This window comes from Myripristis murdjan, chromosome 9 (assembly GCF_902150065.1).
Source record: "Myripristis murdjan chromosome 9, fMyrMur1.1, whole genome shotgun sequence".
NCBI classification, from domain to species: Eukaryota; Metazoa; Chordata; class Actinopteri; order Holocentriformes; family Holocentridae; genus Myripristis; species Myripristis murdjan.
In genome coordinates this window covers 1,077,393-1,095,000 of record NC_043988.1, presented here as the reverse complement: position 1 = coordinate 1,095,000, position 17,608 = coordinate 1,077,393, and the positions used below count along the sequence as shown (strand labels likewise).

At 39.7% G+C, this 17,608-nt stretch overlaps 1 protein-coding gene across 1 annotated transcript in view; it reads left to right on the top strand.

The window, feature by feature from the left end:
- nsmfb (NMDA receptor synaptonuclear signaling and neuronal migration factor b) overlaps positions 1–12,533 on the top strand; it is a 69,623-nt gene extending 57,090 nt beyond the window's left edge. The window contains exons 13-16 of the mRNA XM_030060330.1: positions 582–661; positions 1,372–1,474; positions 10,141–10,216; positions 12,436–12,533. Of these exons, the coding sequence (XP_029916190.1) occupies positions 582–661; positions 1,372–1,474; positions 10,141–10,216; positions 12,436–12,533 (357 nt within the window). The remainder of the gene's footprint in view (positions 1–581; positions 662–1,371; positions 1,475–10,140; positions 10,217–12,435) is intronic.
- The last annotated feature ends 5,075 nt before the right edge of the window (positions 12,534–17,608 follow it).

Genomic DNA, 17,608 nt, shown 5'->3' with positions numbered 1-17,608 from the left:
CAATTAGCAGAAATGTTTATACATTTAGGCTGAAAATGCAAAATCACTCGTATGGTCCTTTTAATATGTGATTTGATCTAGAAATCTAAGTTTCAACCTCCAAAAACCAATACTGGTCAAATACACCAAAGACACCAACCAAATCCATATTTGGCCACTTCTCCACTGCACAAAGAAAAGAAAAGAAAATAATGCTCAATGAAAATCTCGAGGGACACTGGGCCATATTTCAAGGTAAAACAGCAGATTTAATAAATAAATAAATATAAACATTCTCCATTCTCAAAAATGGTGCTGTTTTATTTATCATTATACACAACATAACTCATGATTAGGTCCTCCAAATATTCTTCACTATTAAGTATATCAGATCTATACTTCAGTATAGGTATAAGATAAATAGCAAGTGACACATTTTGAATCTGGTAGCCTCTCTTTCAATCCGAACAAAAAGGAGTAAAAGTGGCTTGTACAGCACAGGAACCATTTGCCCTTTAGTCGAATGTGTGTGGTGTGTGAGGGACTGAACTGACATTAATAGTCATAAAAATCTGTCTAATGCTGTGGAAACCTTCTCCTAGGGAGGTCCTGGGCATCTGTACCTACTGAAGAACAAAGTCGCCACATTTGCCAAGGTGGAAAAGGAGGAAGACATGATCCAGTAGGTCTCATTTTTTTCCTCTTCATTTCTAAAAGTGTCATTACAAACCTTTAGACTGTCATCACATTAGGCCCGGGCAATATGATTCGAGATCTTTGACCGAATACCTCAATATCCATATTGTGACCATGTGATTGGGATGACTATCAATGCTTTCATAAGATATTTATACACAAGCTTTTTCATAAACAGTCATTCATAATGTAGATAAGATGATCAAGCGGGTAGAATAACTTCTGAAAACCTCATCCTTTAAAACTGCAAACAATACTTATTGTCCTTGTAAATTTTAAAACCTTTATTTATTTATTTATGTATTTATTTATTTATTTATTTATTTATTTATGCATGCTTAATTTCTGGTAATTTTACTGATTTCTTGAAAATTTATTACAAATTTTCCATTAATTAATTAATTAATTACTAATGGCTGAAATTATGTTCCTCCTACTTTTGTCTTTCACAAACAAAGAACTGTGCCAACTAGATTTTGATGACCTGAGCACCACAGAAGTCTCCAACAACAGAGGGTGCCTCCAAGTTGTGCTCAGAAATATTATTTGTCAGGCTGATAATCATTTCTGCTCTCACCAAACCCATTCATTCACTTCTTGATCTTAACAACATTACAATCTCACTTTCCTCATTTTCCTCTCCTCTCCCAGTTTTAATTTGATTTGGGTTTTTTTTTTTCCATCTCTCCTCACCAGGTTCTGGCGGAGGCTAAGCAGACTGATGAGTAAGCTGAACCCCGAGCCCAACCTCATCCACATCATGGGCTGCTATGTGCTGGGGAGCGCTAATGGAGAGAAGGTAGCTGCAACATCTCCATTTGGTATTCTGAGTCACTGAGAGCCTCAAGAACAAACTGCTACTCCCACACTGCACTAGTTAGTGAGAAAGTTTACTTCAAATCTCTGCATTCACATGCTTCACACTTACTCATAGCCATGTATGCACACATGAACACACAAATGCACATGCACATTCACAGCCATATGTTATCTATCACTGATTCTTGAGAATTTGGATAAATCATGTCCCACTAAGAAAAATGCTATTTCTGCTGGAAATTTACAACATTTTAATGAATAAAAAGAATCAAGGGCATAATCAGGGGGTCCTTTGCACATTTGTAAGGTTCTTTCGTAGGTTTATTTTGAATTTGTATTAATTTAATGATTATATGTTGGCCCATGGCCTACAAAACCAGTTGTCCTCGGAGGAGATAGGATAGGAGATAATCATTTCAAAACAACAAAAAGTAATAATTTCATTGAATAATATCTTTACCACATGAAAGAGTACATCATAACATGTATTAAAACAATGGGTTTTGAACAATATTTACTATTATTTTGTGGTTGCTCAAAATGTGTCCCAGATATTCGCCACCACCGTCAGATATTTATTTAAAAAATAATAATAAAAAAACTACAAGGTCAATTACATTCCTGAGGAGCCCTTTTCAAACCTTCAGCTCTACTGCATGCTTCAAGACCGCTCAGGCTCCTGGAAGTTTTCTATTTTCTCTTAAATCTCTTCATATTTTTGGACACTGCTACTGTCACAACCATAACATGTCAACACCGTCACTTCTGTATAAAAATATTAGATTAGATTATGGAATAAATGTATACTTTTTAAGAAGAGGTCTGATGCAGGTAGCAACAGGGGGGAAACAAGCTGGCTAATATGAACAACTCATGCTCATCATGTGAAAGAGCAGGTTTTTGTCACCACCGTCAGACGTCACCACCGTCAGGTTTTCTGTCTGACGGTGATGACTGAAGTCTGAAAAATGCTTATAACAGTGCTCAGGATTGTTATTTTTTGTACCAAATAGTTAAATAAAGTTGTTAAGCAAGAAGCCATTGACTTGAGTGGTATAAATTTTGGAAATGTATGTTTTAATGAGGCTACTGTCACCACCGTCAGATTAGTGTCACCACCGTCAGAGGCAGTTATATTTGTTTTAAATGAATATGCTTACAATATGTTTCTTTGGTGCTGTTGAATTATTGAAGTAATAGTCTCTTTAATACAAAAATATGTTTTTCAAATTTTAAAAAAAACATTACGGTGACGGTGTTGACAAAAACAAAGTAGCCTAATAACTGGAAAAACCTATTTTATGAAAAAATTGCAAAATGAGGAGGTTGCACCGGTACATTGCTGAACAGCCAAGACCTTGGCCTATAATGATATACCTTCAGATTTTGGAATTTAACGCACTTTTTTTTTTTTCAAAATTAAAACCTGTTTTATCCAAATTCCCAAGAATCAGTGCTATACCAGGGGTTTTCAAACTTTTTCATGTACAGTTTTTTAATGCAAAGTAAAATGCAACTTTTTGGCCTTCAGTAAGCCACAAATTTTCTCGTAATTTTCTGGTAACTTTTTTTTTTTTTTTTTTTTTTTTTTTTTTTGCTAATTTTCTGGTGATTGCTTTCATAATTTGCTAACTGCTTCAAAAACATGGGACTGTTCTTGAAAGAAATCAAGTTAAATTGTTTCAATGTCATACTTGAACTCTGACAAGTTCTTAGATTAAACCAGACAGAAGAAATGTTAAAATGATCCCCTAAACATTTTCTGCATTGCAACAGTTTCTAGAGAATTAAATGACAATGAAATTAAAGAAATTCCTTTTTGCTTGGGACCCCCTGGAAGCACCCAAAGGACCTCTGGGGGAATCCTGGACTCCACTTTGAAAACAACTGGCCCATACCACATTGCTAATAAATCACTTGGACAATCTGTTTGCTTTGGATGTATTATCCTGAGGTCTGCACAGCCTAATGAAGTGAATGCAAGAGCAAGTTTTGCATATGTAAGAGGTAAAATAATGAAAGTGAGAGCAGTTTTTGTGCCACATGATAGATAAAACAGGGAATGTGAGAGAAATTTTTAAGGATGTTACGTGGCAAGCGTGTGAATTCTGGCCGAGCCAGCGCCTTATGCTGCCTGGCTTTAGCTCTGAGCCTGCTGTCAGCCTGTCACACAGCACAGGCAGGGGAGAGGACAGTGACGAGGACACACACATACACACACACACACGCATGCACGTACATACTGCAACCTGCAGTGACAGGCAAATAGACTCCTTGATACCCACTCAATTTAACTAGCATTACACACATTTACACACACATGAAAATCCACTCACTCACACACACCTTGCTGCAGTTAGGAAAGGACATCCAATGGGGGAGCAGAAATGACAGAAAAAAACCAAGCGACTTGTGTCGGGGTCATCACAGTCTGGCTGCTTTGACCAGGCAGTGAAGGCTGAAGGCTCGTGCTATATTGTTAATGCAACAAGATCCATAAACCTTTTAAAGACACCATGAAATGAACTACTGTGCAATCAATAAAACCTTCACAATTGTTTGAACAATCTGGCCTCTCTATCTATACCATCAGATGAAAAACCTCTTTCTCTGATCTGATTTGTGATTGCACCTTTGAATTATTGGTTTCCAGCCCCAATATCCTTTTGAATAGGAAATACATAAAATCAGGGAAATAGGTCTACCTTTTCATGGTGTCTTAAAAAAGGTGTTGAGCAAATCAATGTCAATTCTGTAATGAAATTAGTTAGTAATCAGATGATTAGGACAGTGCACTCGATTGCCCTAAAGGGGACTTACACCACAAGCTTGCAGGCCACAACACCCCCAGGTGACTGGAACCGCCCAGTATTTTAAGAAGTAGAGAGCAATTCTTACACTAAATTTTAACAAGCTTTAACAACTGTATCAATCATCTATAAAATTGACTACATAAAGAACTATTACAATACTCTTTCAAATATAGAATATTCTTTATGTAACTACCACACACAGATTTGCCAGACCACTGGTTTATGTGAGTGGCCAGCTGGGTTATGGGAGACAGGCTGCTTCATCACTTTCAATTCCTAGAAAAGAAGAATGAGAGAGTAATGAAATACCTCAGCTCCACAAGACCTCTCTCATGGATCTGAGGCACAAGCTACACATGTTGTTAAACAAGCTGTCAAAGCCACTACTTATATTATTAGCATGCTGGTAGCTGAAAAGGTACACAAGGTGACACTAATAACTCCAAGAAGTACTCATATGGAAGAGCTAAATAGCTGCTCCAGGCCAAAATTCAGCCACTGAGAACTTTTGGAAACTAATCAAGACAAGCCTTCCTGCAGCATTTCAGTACCAACCATAAACCTTTTTGGTAACTGGATTCACCAAAAACAGGTCAAAGTTTTCATTTTTACCACAAGCTAAAAAAACATTAATGAATAGTTCTGAATAGAAAAGAAGAAAAGATCCTCTGTGCAGAATACTGAATAACAGATCCAGCACGTTTTATGTGTTTTTTCAGCACACTCTGTTTTCAACTATACGTAGTTATTGTTTTGTACTTGACATGTAATCTTATACCCCTGTATAGCTGTTCATGCGAGGGATAAGCCCTAATCCTATTTATATGATGTGGTTGCAATATTGAGTGGAGTTCTTTTTTTTTTTTTTTTTCAATGTCTTACACCAATGTTTTGTGTTGCACAAGGGCTCTTTATGGTATCAGCCCAACAACACAGCACACCACACTGCAAGTATCAATACTTAATACTTGCCTGAAATGTCTGCTTCCACTGCAGAGTGATATCGACAACATTTGAGTGATTCAAGTGGGGGAAACATAACAAGAATAGCTGTTCCTCCAGGACAGACAGAGCTAAAGGTTCTGGCAGTGGCACACGAAAGGAGTGAAACAACTGAAAAGACTGAACAGCTGATGGAAAAATCGCATCCAGCATGTTTACCCACTTCAGTGAGGGCAAATAGAGAATGCTGGGCCTAAGAAGAAAAGATCCTCTGTGCAGAAAGCAACAGGGTTGCTAGGAAATGTGCTCCTGATTTTTAGAAATGCTATGGTCTCGGTTACTTATGGTAATCACACTAACATAACTAGTGATGAATGCCGCATGGACTGCTGAAACCCTTTTAAAAGGCTTCAATCCTGACATCCAAATCAGTTTATACATTCAAGCAGCATTCAAATATGCAGCAACCTACAAGGTATCACAGTTAACTTTACTGCAGCAGTTCCCAGCCATGCAATCCAACTGCATCAAACAGGTGTCCTAAGTACAACCCACCATAAAGCACATCTAGCTGTGCTCAAATAAACAAAACTTGGGAGCATAACAGCCCTGCTGGTGGCCTGTATAAGCAACCAAAATTCAAACATAAGCCTATATTGTCAATATGACACCCCACTGTATTTCATTTTAGCAATGATTGTTGCAGTTTTTTGTTTGTGTGCATGTGTTTTTCCCTAGTTTGATGATGTAGTGTCAGTGTAGCAAGCTATATTTTAATATTAGCTTGTAGTATAGCTACTATCTCCAAAGGGAAACCTGGCTGTAACTTCAGTTCTTGAAATCAAGTGTAGTTTGGAACATTTCAAGATCCAGTTTCAAAGAAGCTTCCTTAACACTGCTATTGACTAAACAGTGTTTCCCCTATAACTGTTTTCTTTCAGTGACAGCACCATCTGGTGAGTGCATTGTGTTGATGGCCTGAAATGAATGATGACAGCTTTGTTGGAAGGAGGATGTTTCAACCAAAAACTCAAATTTAAAAACTGGGGGACTTTGATTATATGTTCTGAAATCTTTAGTACCCCACCATGATTTGCAAAATTGCAATGTAAAATCTAATGAAATTTTAGTAAATGGACCAAAGATTCCAATTAATTGGTATGGTACTTTAAAATACAGTCGCTGTTAGAGACTATAGGAATTCTTAATAGTATTAGCCCTGGTTCTTCCTCACACTGACAAGCACATACACACCGCTCTAGTTGTTCGAGCCACTGTGACATCTGACATTTTCACTGTGGTGATTTGGTACAAGTCAGAGGAGAAGGGGGATGTTTTACCCATCAGTGCAGGGAAGGGGTTATTCACTGCATTTCACAGTTTTCCCCCTGCCACAACCTAAGTGAACCCCTGCAGGCTCAGCTGGGCGGCCAGAATGTTTGAGTCATTCCATTATTAATAGACTGACTGAACTACCTTGAGAAGATGACATACTCTTCCCAGTCTCATTATAGTCTCTTTTCACCCATCTTACCCAGCAAAATATGTAAGACATTATTTTTTCTCCAGTGCAGTTGTTTCAGTGCCTTGAATTGAACCACATCATATTGAAAAAGGTCTGGGGGCTGATGTAGACATTTGAAAGGTACATTGAGCTGGGAGCACGCATAAAGTGGGGCAGTTCTGAGGGCGTTTTCACACATACAGTGTTTAGGTCGACTTAACTGTCTAGGCCGGTCTAATTGGTGCGGTGTGGGCAGTGTGAACACAACGAGCCACACCTGAGGTCGACCTAGACAGCCGTACCGAGAGCGGTTGGAAGGGGTGGTCTCGGAGCGCCGCACCAAGCCCTTTAGTGCGGTGCGGCGCACCAAACTAGTGGTGTGAATGCACAGCGAGCTCGGGGTCGGCCCAAGTTTGGTGTACTCCACAAGTTTGTTCTACATAGGCTCCCGTAGTTAGCTGGGCTGGGGCAGAGGACAACATTGTTATCTTACAACTATTAGCATACGCCGTCTCCAGTGCAAGAAAACATTGTTCTCGACACGCAGCCGTGCCTCGTTTTCAAAGTCGAACGTTATAACTTCCCAACACTGAGCGATTGCCGAAAGCAGGAACGTTAGGCAGTGGCGGTTCTGCCTATGTTGCCGCCCTAAGCGAAATTACCAGCTTGCGCCCTTTCATGTTACTACGGTACCATGGCACCAGTCGGCCGCGGCACCGGGGCACCATCAGTTGGCATCAGGCGAGCTGGCCGAGGCACGGGCCGGCATCAGGCCGCTCACCTGTCAGATCTGGCAGACCTGACGGGGTGGGCGCGGTTCCGCCTGATGTCGACCGGTGTGGGCCGGTGCCGGTCAATAAAACAATCTTGTTTTATTCAAACAAGATTTTGTCCATATAAAAAGTATTTTTCCAAAAAAGGGTCTTGAAAAGAGGGGTCGTCTTAAAATCAGGGTCATCTTTTATGCCGGTCAATACGGTAGTCTAGAAAACTGCCGATTTTTTTTTTTTTTTTTTTTTTTTTTTTTTTTTTTTTTTTTTCTCGTGCGCTCCGAAGTAGATTGCGCCCTGGGCGGTTGCCCACACTGCCCATAGCAAAAACCGTCCCTTACGTTAGGCATATCAGACAGCGTTGCTGTTGAGTCTCCATCGTTCACGTGTTCTGTTTAGGCTACATCTTGAGGCTTCATTTCAACCTTCTTTTCCGTCTGGTTGCCATGGATACATGATGCTCCATTCTGTAGAATGGTGGACTTGGTATGGCGATAAAAAGCACATGTGAAACTGAGCCGCTCCAGTTGAAAATTGACACATTGTGTATTTGGGTCGACCCAAATATGTGTGAAAACACCCTGAGAACACAGATCTTACCACAAAAGATGTCCGTCTTATCACTTCATTTTCTGTCATATTCAGTTTATAAATCATACTTTTATCGAAACACTTGGCTGGTAGAGATAAAGAAGAAAATTAATCAGTGTTCTGCTTTGCTTCTTTAAAAGGCACAAAGAGAAATTGTGTTAAAAAAAAAATTAGAAAGAGAAAAAAAAGATTTCTTGGCTCTGCAATGTTGTATTTCATTCAGGAATCAAAGTATGAAAACACACAGTCATGCAAATGATCAGATGATTAATGCTTGCATTTTCCCTGCACTGACGTCTACTTTGAGAAGTCACATGAGCAGAGCTGTTGGCCTTGTAAAGCCACAGGGGATGACAGGGGAGCAGGTTGCAAGAGCCACACAGGTTTTCTCCGGTGGGTCTTGTGACCTTTGACCTTTCACATTGAATTCCACTTTATTGTACTGCATTGCAATGGGTGCTCCTCTCTCTAGTTCCTCATACACCTGCTTCTGCCTCATTCGCTGAGTGAATGAGTGTCAATATTGAGGAAAGGGCTCCATTTTGAGCATAATACCCCCCACCCCTCCCACCCCACAGCTGTTGTGTAGGACAGTGGTGGTGCTATCTTCCTCCTTGTTCCTCAAAAATAACCACCTTCTTTCCTTAAAGTGTTTACAGAAAGAATTGAAAGTGAAAGTTGGTGTAAAAGAGAATATTCAAAACTCAGCCATGTTGTTGCCTGCCAAGCGAAGCACACCAACGTACATAAAGAAGTTTCTTTCAATGCTCTGTTGAATTAGCCATGACGTGGAAGCACTTTCCATGTTTCGCTCTCTTACAATTCCCCTTCAGTTCAGTCTAAAATGAAAGCAGCAAGCCTGACCCAGCTCCATACACAAACACAATAAAGGCACTCACTAACTTCTCTTTCTTTGACCTAATGGATAAATAGCCTTTGGGGGATAAAGCATAAAATGGCATGTAGCTGCAAGGCTCTGTAGGTAATGGCATGGTGGCAGGCACATGGAGCAGGAAATCATGGAGTTAGAGGAGAGACGGGCAGGATGAGGTGGAAGAAGAGGGGAGAAGGCAGTGAAGGGGAGGAGGGGGACAGGCAGAGGAGATGAAGGAGTGAAATGAGGGCTGACAGGCTCTGACAGTACCTCAGCTTTGAGGTACACAAAGGGATTATTCAAGCATGTGCACACAAACAGACACACACAAACTTAACAAACACTCATCCATTAACCTTAGATGTGACTAGTGTGTAGTGGTGAATAAAATGCTGTAATCTGTAACACCAGGCCAGAGATCGTAAATTTTGATGATTTATCTGCATTGATCTGCTACCAGGGATATATAGTAAGGATCACTCTGACTTAAGCCTGAATCCAGATGAAATGCTTTGAATCAGTTCTTTAAAAAAAAAAAAAAAAAAAAAAAGCAAAGACTATAAACTGGAAATTTTGTGTCAGTAAAGTCTTATTTAATTGTACATGTTTATTAATGGGATATAAAATTTTGGCTAAAAGTACTGAATTGAATCACTGGCCCCAATCGCAGTAAACAAACTCAAATGAAATTGTTCAAAAAATTGTCCATTAGAAGGCCCTATCTTTAAATAATTAAGGCCTACATCAGATTGCTACTACTGAATTTGAATGATCTTATGTGAGTATATCAGCTTCAAAAGGTCTGTAAAATGAATTTAAGGTGTTTACTCAGCACTTCATCCCTGAATGTCCCAAGTCCTAACCCGCTCTGCTCTGATCCCCTTGGACAGATGCTGCTATATGGACAGAAGACATTACCATAAGCAGCTTTCATCCTATGCGGCTATTCCTCTCCAAATGGCACATTGACCTTTTCATTTACATTCAGATGCAGACCTGCATGAATAAAAACAAAAGTGCTGCCCTCGGTTTCTACATAAAATGATCTGTGTGCATACTGCATCCACATTGGTTTGTTTGTTTGTGTAGCCTGATGGCATTTTGAATTGAAATGAAGCATTATGTCCCTCCTTTATCTCTCTCCATTTGCAGCTGATTCAAACTCTGAAGAGGCTGATGAGGCCCCACTCTGTCGAATTCAAGTCCCCTTTAGAACTCTCTGCACAGGGTCAGTATTTTCAAATGGCTACACACACACACACACACACACACACACACACACACACCCACAGCCTGATATTAAGACCAAATTGCTATTCCGTTTCATTATTCAGTCTGAAAATGCTGCTGTGTTAGCTGATTTCTGTAGGTGGAGGGATTTGAATTTGCTAACCAATTACTCCCAACTGATTTATCCAGCCCCTGTGATGCTACTGCAAATAAGTCTAACATAGCAACTTGAGCCACTGCTGTAGTTAGATTTCCATAGAAAACCCATTGTCCTGAAAATAACATTATGATACAGCTAAACTGGATTCTCAATGACTTTACCTGATTTTGGGGGTTTCAGCCTTTCCCTAAGCTTAACCAAGTAGTTCTGGTGCCTAACCCTCACCATGTGACACTGACATGCTAGGAAAGGCAGGGCGAAAGATCTGTCAGAAACAAATGGAGCCTAATCTGCAACAAAATACATTGACCCCTAAACATAATTAAGAATGCAGTTTAGTTGTGTGGGAATGTAATTTTTGTGCGACAGCGTTGCCCTCGGCTAACAACTACATTTAGTTTCCTAGGCTAGCCAGTTGTTAGCCTAGCCCTAGACTAGCACCAGCCTGGCCACAGAAACTAACCCCCTGGAGCAGAGATGGTGCTGGCAGTTCTTCAACCAAGAAATCGCACTTGAACTGGGCAACACCAGAACCATATAAATCGCTTGAAACTTTTTAAAGTGAACATACAATTCACATACGGTTATCAACTTTCACGCCAACTTTCATGCAGACAAACCCACAAATCAGATTTTTTTTCTGATTCCACTATTCTCTCCTATTGGACTCGTTCTGTGACGAGGTGTCGTCACAGGGCTGTGCCCAAGTTCAAACATTTTGAATTTGGGCGCAGCGTGCACAGGTGCCGGCCTCATGCTGTGCTCAGCTTGGCGCAGACCGGTGCGCCTTTGCCGCCTGGCTCCTGGTTACCTGCTGCTGTTGCTATGGTGGGGCGGGCACAGTGTAGCATAGCAACACTGAGTGACAATGCTTTGACCAATGAACGGAGTGCACACTCACTGACGTGTGTGAATGAGCTCCGCTCATTGGTCAAACAGCGGGAGAGGGGGCAGACTCTCAAAAATAAGGGACAAAGTGCGTCTCTTATTGGTTCAATACGGGACGTGTGTTTTGGTTGCCAAATGCGGGACGATTCCGTATTTCAAGGGACGGTTGGCAACCCTAGATTCACAGGTCTGGAACCAGGCTGACACACACATGTTAACACACGTGCATATAGACTTTCATACTGCACAATACAGTATTGGTTTTCTGCTGTCTGTCTACACATGTGCCATACATACTGCACACACAAATGCAGGCACTATGTCACACACACCCACTCACACACATATGCATACACACATATTATAGTATTTGTATTGATTATCGGCCTTGACCAGTCTTCCCAGTGAATGTTATGGTGGGCATTAATCAAAGCTAGTAAGCTGGTCACTGATAAAGAAAACACATTAAGGAGTGTAAGCAGACATACATGTGTGAACTCGTGCACCCCTCATCAGTCATTTTGCTGACACGTATTGACGCCATGCTAATTATTTTCCTATCAAAATCTCATTACAGCTGCTATGTTTTCCCCTCCTCTGTTGACCCATGAAGCTCCTTCTTTTCCTCTTCCTCTTCCTCATTAACCCCAGTCTGTCATCCTGAAAAACAAGGCTTTCACACTTCAGTTCTTGTTGTTGTGCAGTATGTAAAAAGATAGGATAACTAACTAACTAACAGAATATAGTGTATGTGATATGAATGAGTGCATGATAATTATTACAACCAAAGTGTGATATAATAAACACAACGCAGGATGTGTGTGTGTGTGTGTGTGTGTGTGTGTGTGTGTGTGTGTGATATTAAGTGCTGAGGTTGACCTCTCCCAGATAACATTCCTAAAAATAATTGTACTCAGTAACAATGAGAGGACAGTTGCATCACTGCTGTCCTACATGACAGCTAGGGGGAGGTGAAATTATATCAAATGTTTCAAAATTGGTGAAATATCCCAAGAACATGACACTGAACACTGACATGTCTGTTTCCCTTGTGATACTGCAAGAGTGGTTTCTCTTTGCTTCAGATGGGGCTGTAACCTGCTAATATAACCTTTGGCCTCACCCAGCACTTTGCTCTCTCCCTTTTCTTTTCACATCTTCCCCCACAGGTAAGGAGATGATCGAGATGTACTTCGACTTCCGCTTGTTCCGTCTATGGAAAAGCCGCCAGCACTCCAAGCTGCTGGATTATGATGACCTCTTGTGACACTGATGACCTCAGTTGGCCTGTTGGCTGGTTATCTCACAGTTGAGTCTGCTGTATGGTGACAGGGCATTGGTTGCCTGGAGGCCCCACAGTGCTCTGTGATGGAGCTGGAGCTGGAGCTGGAGCAGCAGCGCAGTTGCTTTAGTCCTGGTGTGTCTTTTCAACTCTGTGAAGGCCAGGTAGTCCTGTAGATTAAGCCAATGTCATGAGGTGTACTTTTCCTCCCCTATCCATTTTCAGTTTCTACCAGTCTCTCCAAGACCAAGAAACAGAGGGATGATGGAGAAGGAGGAGAAGCAAGGGACTCGTCATCCTGTAGCCTAAATGTGTCAGAGAACCCTAACTAGAGTTAGATTTCTGAGTTTCAGAGGGGATGGAAGATAAGAGAAGAGAGTGACAAAGGAGAAGCGCAAGACCATTTCTTGTTGAGAAGACGAGAGTCGAGACGGTGACAGATTTTTTTCTTTTCTTTTCTTTTCTCTTAGCCAGCCTGTCTGATCTTTTAGAAGGGAGGCATAAGAATGAAGGAGTTTCTTTCTCTGTCAGGTGTGGAACCTATTCCCAAGGGGATTCTAGTGTATGTACATAAATAAGTGCTTTCTGGAGCATTAGATAATAGATTTCCAACATCTCTCTCCATGATATGTGAAAAGTGAGAAATTAAACTAGTGTCATTACAATGATTAGATTTTATCTATTTAAAACAGCTTTTTTATTTTCAACCAAATGTATTAGTATTTCGTATGGACTGCTGTAACTCAGGTTAACTCAATCTCTCGTTTGATACTAGGAGTTATATCACTGTTCATAACGCAACATACTGTAGATCAGAACTGAAGGCCTTCATAATATCAAGAAATTGCCCAGTGAGTTACCATTATTGGGAGGTTACGGCCATCAGGGACATTGTGTGTGAAGGAGGGAGATTTTTCTAGGTTTTCATAGTCTTTCAAGTCAACTGTAGCCTAATATAAAGATGTATTCATGCATGTTTCCATAACATTATGCCAGAATCATTCCATCATATGCTACACAATGCAAGCTTTGTTTCAACTTTGTGTCAGTGATCCTTTGGACTGTCTTTAACCTGTGTGTGTGTGTGTGTGTGTGTGTGTGTGTGTGTGTGTGTTGCATGTGTGCGTCTAGAGAGCCTACATGCCTCTCCTCACATTGTAAAGAGGCTGCAGGCAGACTAGACAAACAGTTTTTATGCAGCAGCACTGTCTCTTTTACAACATGTAGACAAACAGCAAATAACTTGAATATATTTGACTGTGTTACTATTTTATTTACTGTTTCTATGACAAATCTGAGATTGCTTTTTTGACACGTGCAGCAGTGCATTCTTCATTGATTCAATATAAGTAGCAGCATGGTAGTGGAGGTGATGGTTTTATTTTTTGCAAATTTTTCTGCTCCTGGGCCTTGCTGTTTTTTGCATGTTAATCTACTTTGACACCATCTAAGGTTAAAGTATACAGATTAGTTTTTGGTGTTTCTACCATACCTGTTTTTGTTTGTTTGTTTGTTTTTGGGGGGGATCAGAATTAATTTTAAAGCATCAAATATTATGAAAAGATTTTTTTTTTTTTTTATCCAAACTGTGGAATATTTATACTAAGTTTCTTTTGGGTGTGAATTTTTAAGACCAAAGCCAATATTTTTTTTGACTGAATCTGCAGCAAGACAATATTTTGTGCTGAGTTTCAACGTTTGCCCCAGATATTAGCATTATGAATTTGACACACTGCCACTGGTGATCTGGATCGAGCCTCCATCATATCAGATGTGTGTGACACAATTTTAAATAAGAAGCTTAAGAAACCCAATTCATACTGAGGAAATCAAGTGACCCTGTTTAAAAAAAAACAAAACAAAACAAAACAAAACAAAACAAAAAACAGCAGAGCATCTACTAATATTTGTCCCCTAACAGAATGGGGGAAAGTACAATTTTGAAACTCAACTTTGGAGCAGCATAGATGGAATCGCTATCTTTGCTCAATAACTGAGGTGGCATGATGATGACTGTGACGTCTAATGTTGGGTAACGTTTAGATTGCGCCATCAACAAGCCAACAAGCTTGTGTTTCAGAGGCCTGGAAGGAGAAACATTTTGTTCGTCGCTTCCTCCTCAAATCAAAGTTCCATACCAGTGGTTTTGAATGTTTGGCCCATTTACCACAATTTACAAGTCAAACATAACAGTGCTGCTACTTTTAGGAAAACTAATATGGATGACTTTATTACAGTGATGGAATACTGGTGTTAAGAAAGTTTGAAGTCTATGAAAGTTCATTTTCATATTGTAGTGGAATGAATGGAAACTAGTGGCTGGATAAATGGGAGGAAAAATGATACCGAAGTTCTACAGTGTGGCTGCTTGTAAAGTACATACATTTTGCAGATATTATGTTAAAAATGCAAACTCACTGGTATGGTCCTTTAAGGGGCTATTTTAGGGTTGAACAATAGGATTAAGGTTAGAAATACAGCATTAAATTGATTCTCTTTTATAATCAATAATGGAAGGTTCTCTTGAGTGTAGTAATACAAACTTGTGTTGTTAAAGAAAATGAATGTTGGCCCACGTGTGTACTAAATTTCTTTACATGCATGCACGCGCATTAATATGAGAGTGTGTTTTTGAAGGCGGATGACTGAGCCCTTTCAGTACATATCTGTAAATACATTTATGTCTCTGTGTTGCTGCTTTTGTGATTCCGTCTATCTCAGCTAAGCTGGAAGGAGTGCTCACTTCACATGAGTGTTTCAGTAGCTCTTAGCATGCAGGATCAAGCCAGAGGATTCCAACGCCAACTCTGTTCATCTTAATGCATCCATGAGGACATGTTGGATCTATATGGAGAACTCTGTTCCAAAATAAGACAGCCACCCATTTGGAACACCAACCTCCTGTCACAGAACATATTCATCTGGACTTTGGAAATATGGCAAATGTGATGTGATGAACATTTTGTTTTGGAACAAAGCCATTTAAACAGATTGAGGACAAATGTAATATTTACATGTTCATTTTCTTCAACATTAATGCTGACTTTTGCATTATCTATTCCCTATTATGAGAGCAGGCTGACGTATTTAAATCTGTATACATGTTACATAAAATGTTCAAACATTTTTAATGCCACAGTGAAACTGCCCTTAAAGGTGCTATGTGTTTCATTTTTAAGCATCAGTGTTGTGGCATCAGTTGTTACCTTGATAAAATTTCTGTAAACAAATGATGAAGACAAACAAATGACAAATCATGGCACAGATGTCTGGTCGTCTCCATCCTGAAACAGTGCTATTGTTGAATGGTTTTCTCAAAATTAAGACCACATTTCCCATAAATGTCAGCGGTTTGTCTTTGGCTGCACTGAAGAGGAAAAACCATGTTGGAAGGGATTTTTCCATCGGCTTTTCACTCCTTCCACCATCAGCTATTACCAGAAACTCTGCTTTGGCAGAGTCGTGTCCTCTTCCTGTTTTGTGCCATAAAGCAATCCAGCCAATTTCACTCCAAATTTTCAACCAACAAGGAACTGGTTCTATTCTGGTTTGCGAACTACTAGGGAAAGGAAATTGTATCTCAAAATGGCTAAAGAGCTGGTGCAGGCTGGGCTCATCAAAACCCTGGACCAAATTATCAGTAAGTTAAAAAACTGAAAAGAGGCACTGGTCAAGTGAATGCGAGGTAGTATTATGAACTCAAAGGCGTACATAGACCAGCAAACCAGCAGACTGCAGCTGAATTCAGCCACAGCAATGCTGGAGTCAATTTCTACTCACCATCACACAAATGTTCCACTCTAAACTGATGTTAGCACCTTGGTTCCAAGAATTCTGAATGGAACTTGTTCAGGAGCCAAAACTGTTTTGGTTGATAGAGGTCTAGCCAACTGTCTTTGTTTGCTTTGTTTGTTCATAACAGCGTCAAAAAATTAACTGGGGCAATGATTTATTGATGTTAAACAACTACATGTAGCACTTTAAGATGCTGTATCCACTGGCTATAAAGTTCTCTTTGCTATTTTTGTTTGCTTCATGCATCGTAGCTCAAATGTTTTCTGTGACATTTCTCAAACATTACATCCTGTCTCTGATTTATCACAGTGAAGATTAACCTTGTGGCCTTCTTTGTCCTAGATAGTAGAATTTGACTTTCTTTCTACTCGGTTCTCACGATCTGAGGTTATCTTTGTACATTCATGTTTTTGCTTCACTTTAATATGCAGTTATTTACATCACCTAGTATTCAAATCCTTCTGTAGCAGCATACTCAGTAAGATTTTTCTGTACCGTTAATTGAACCCTCTGTCACTTCAAACACTGTACAAGATATGAAATAATGTATGAGCTGTTTTGTCTGCAGTACCTTTCTATTTTAAAGTGTATTGGCCTACAGGACTGTGGTTGATAGGTGAAAAGAAGGGAGGAGATACATATGAAAATGTGTTGGACAGTGCAAAGTGCAGTATGGACTGCAGTCAGCATGCTACTTGCCCTCTTTAAATTCTGCAGAGGCCTAGTCCTAATGTTGGTCACAGTATTCTGCTTTCTCCTCTGCTCTTGTTTTAAGTCTAGGGCAAACCAAAGCTAGATCTAAATGACATCCCAACTCAACTGTAACTCCATTTAAAGTCCCATTTTTTATTCCCACAGCTGTGTTGGGTTCAATTATATGGAAGCATAATGCATTCACTTACAAAAAAAAAAAAAAAAAAAAAAAAAAAAAAAATCCACTTGTCTCTCTGAATTAATGAGAATTGATGAGAATTCTGAGAAATGTTCTTGTGACAAAAAATCTGCCAATTTTCTGAAAATTGAAGATAATTATACCTGATAATAAGTTTTAATGAAAAAAAAAAAAACTTATCTCCAAATTCTGAGAAAAGCTTTTATGGAAAAAAAAAAAACTTCTCAGTTTTTCTGAATTAATAAGATAATTATCAAAATTCTGAGGGAAAAAAATGTGATAATTATTGCATTTCAGTAAAACAGGGCAAAACATTTTCTCAAATGAATGCATTGCACTTCCACATAATTCCACAAGTTACATTACACTTGAA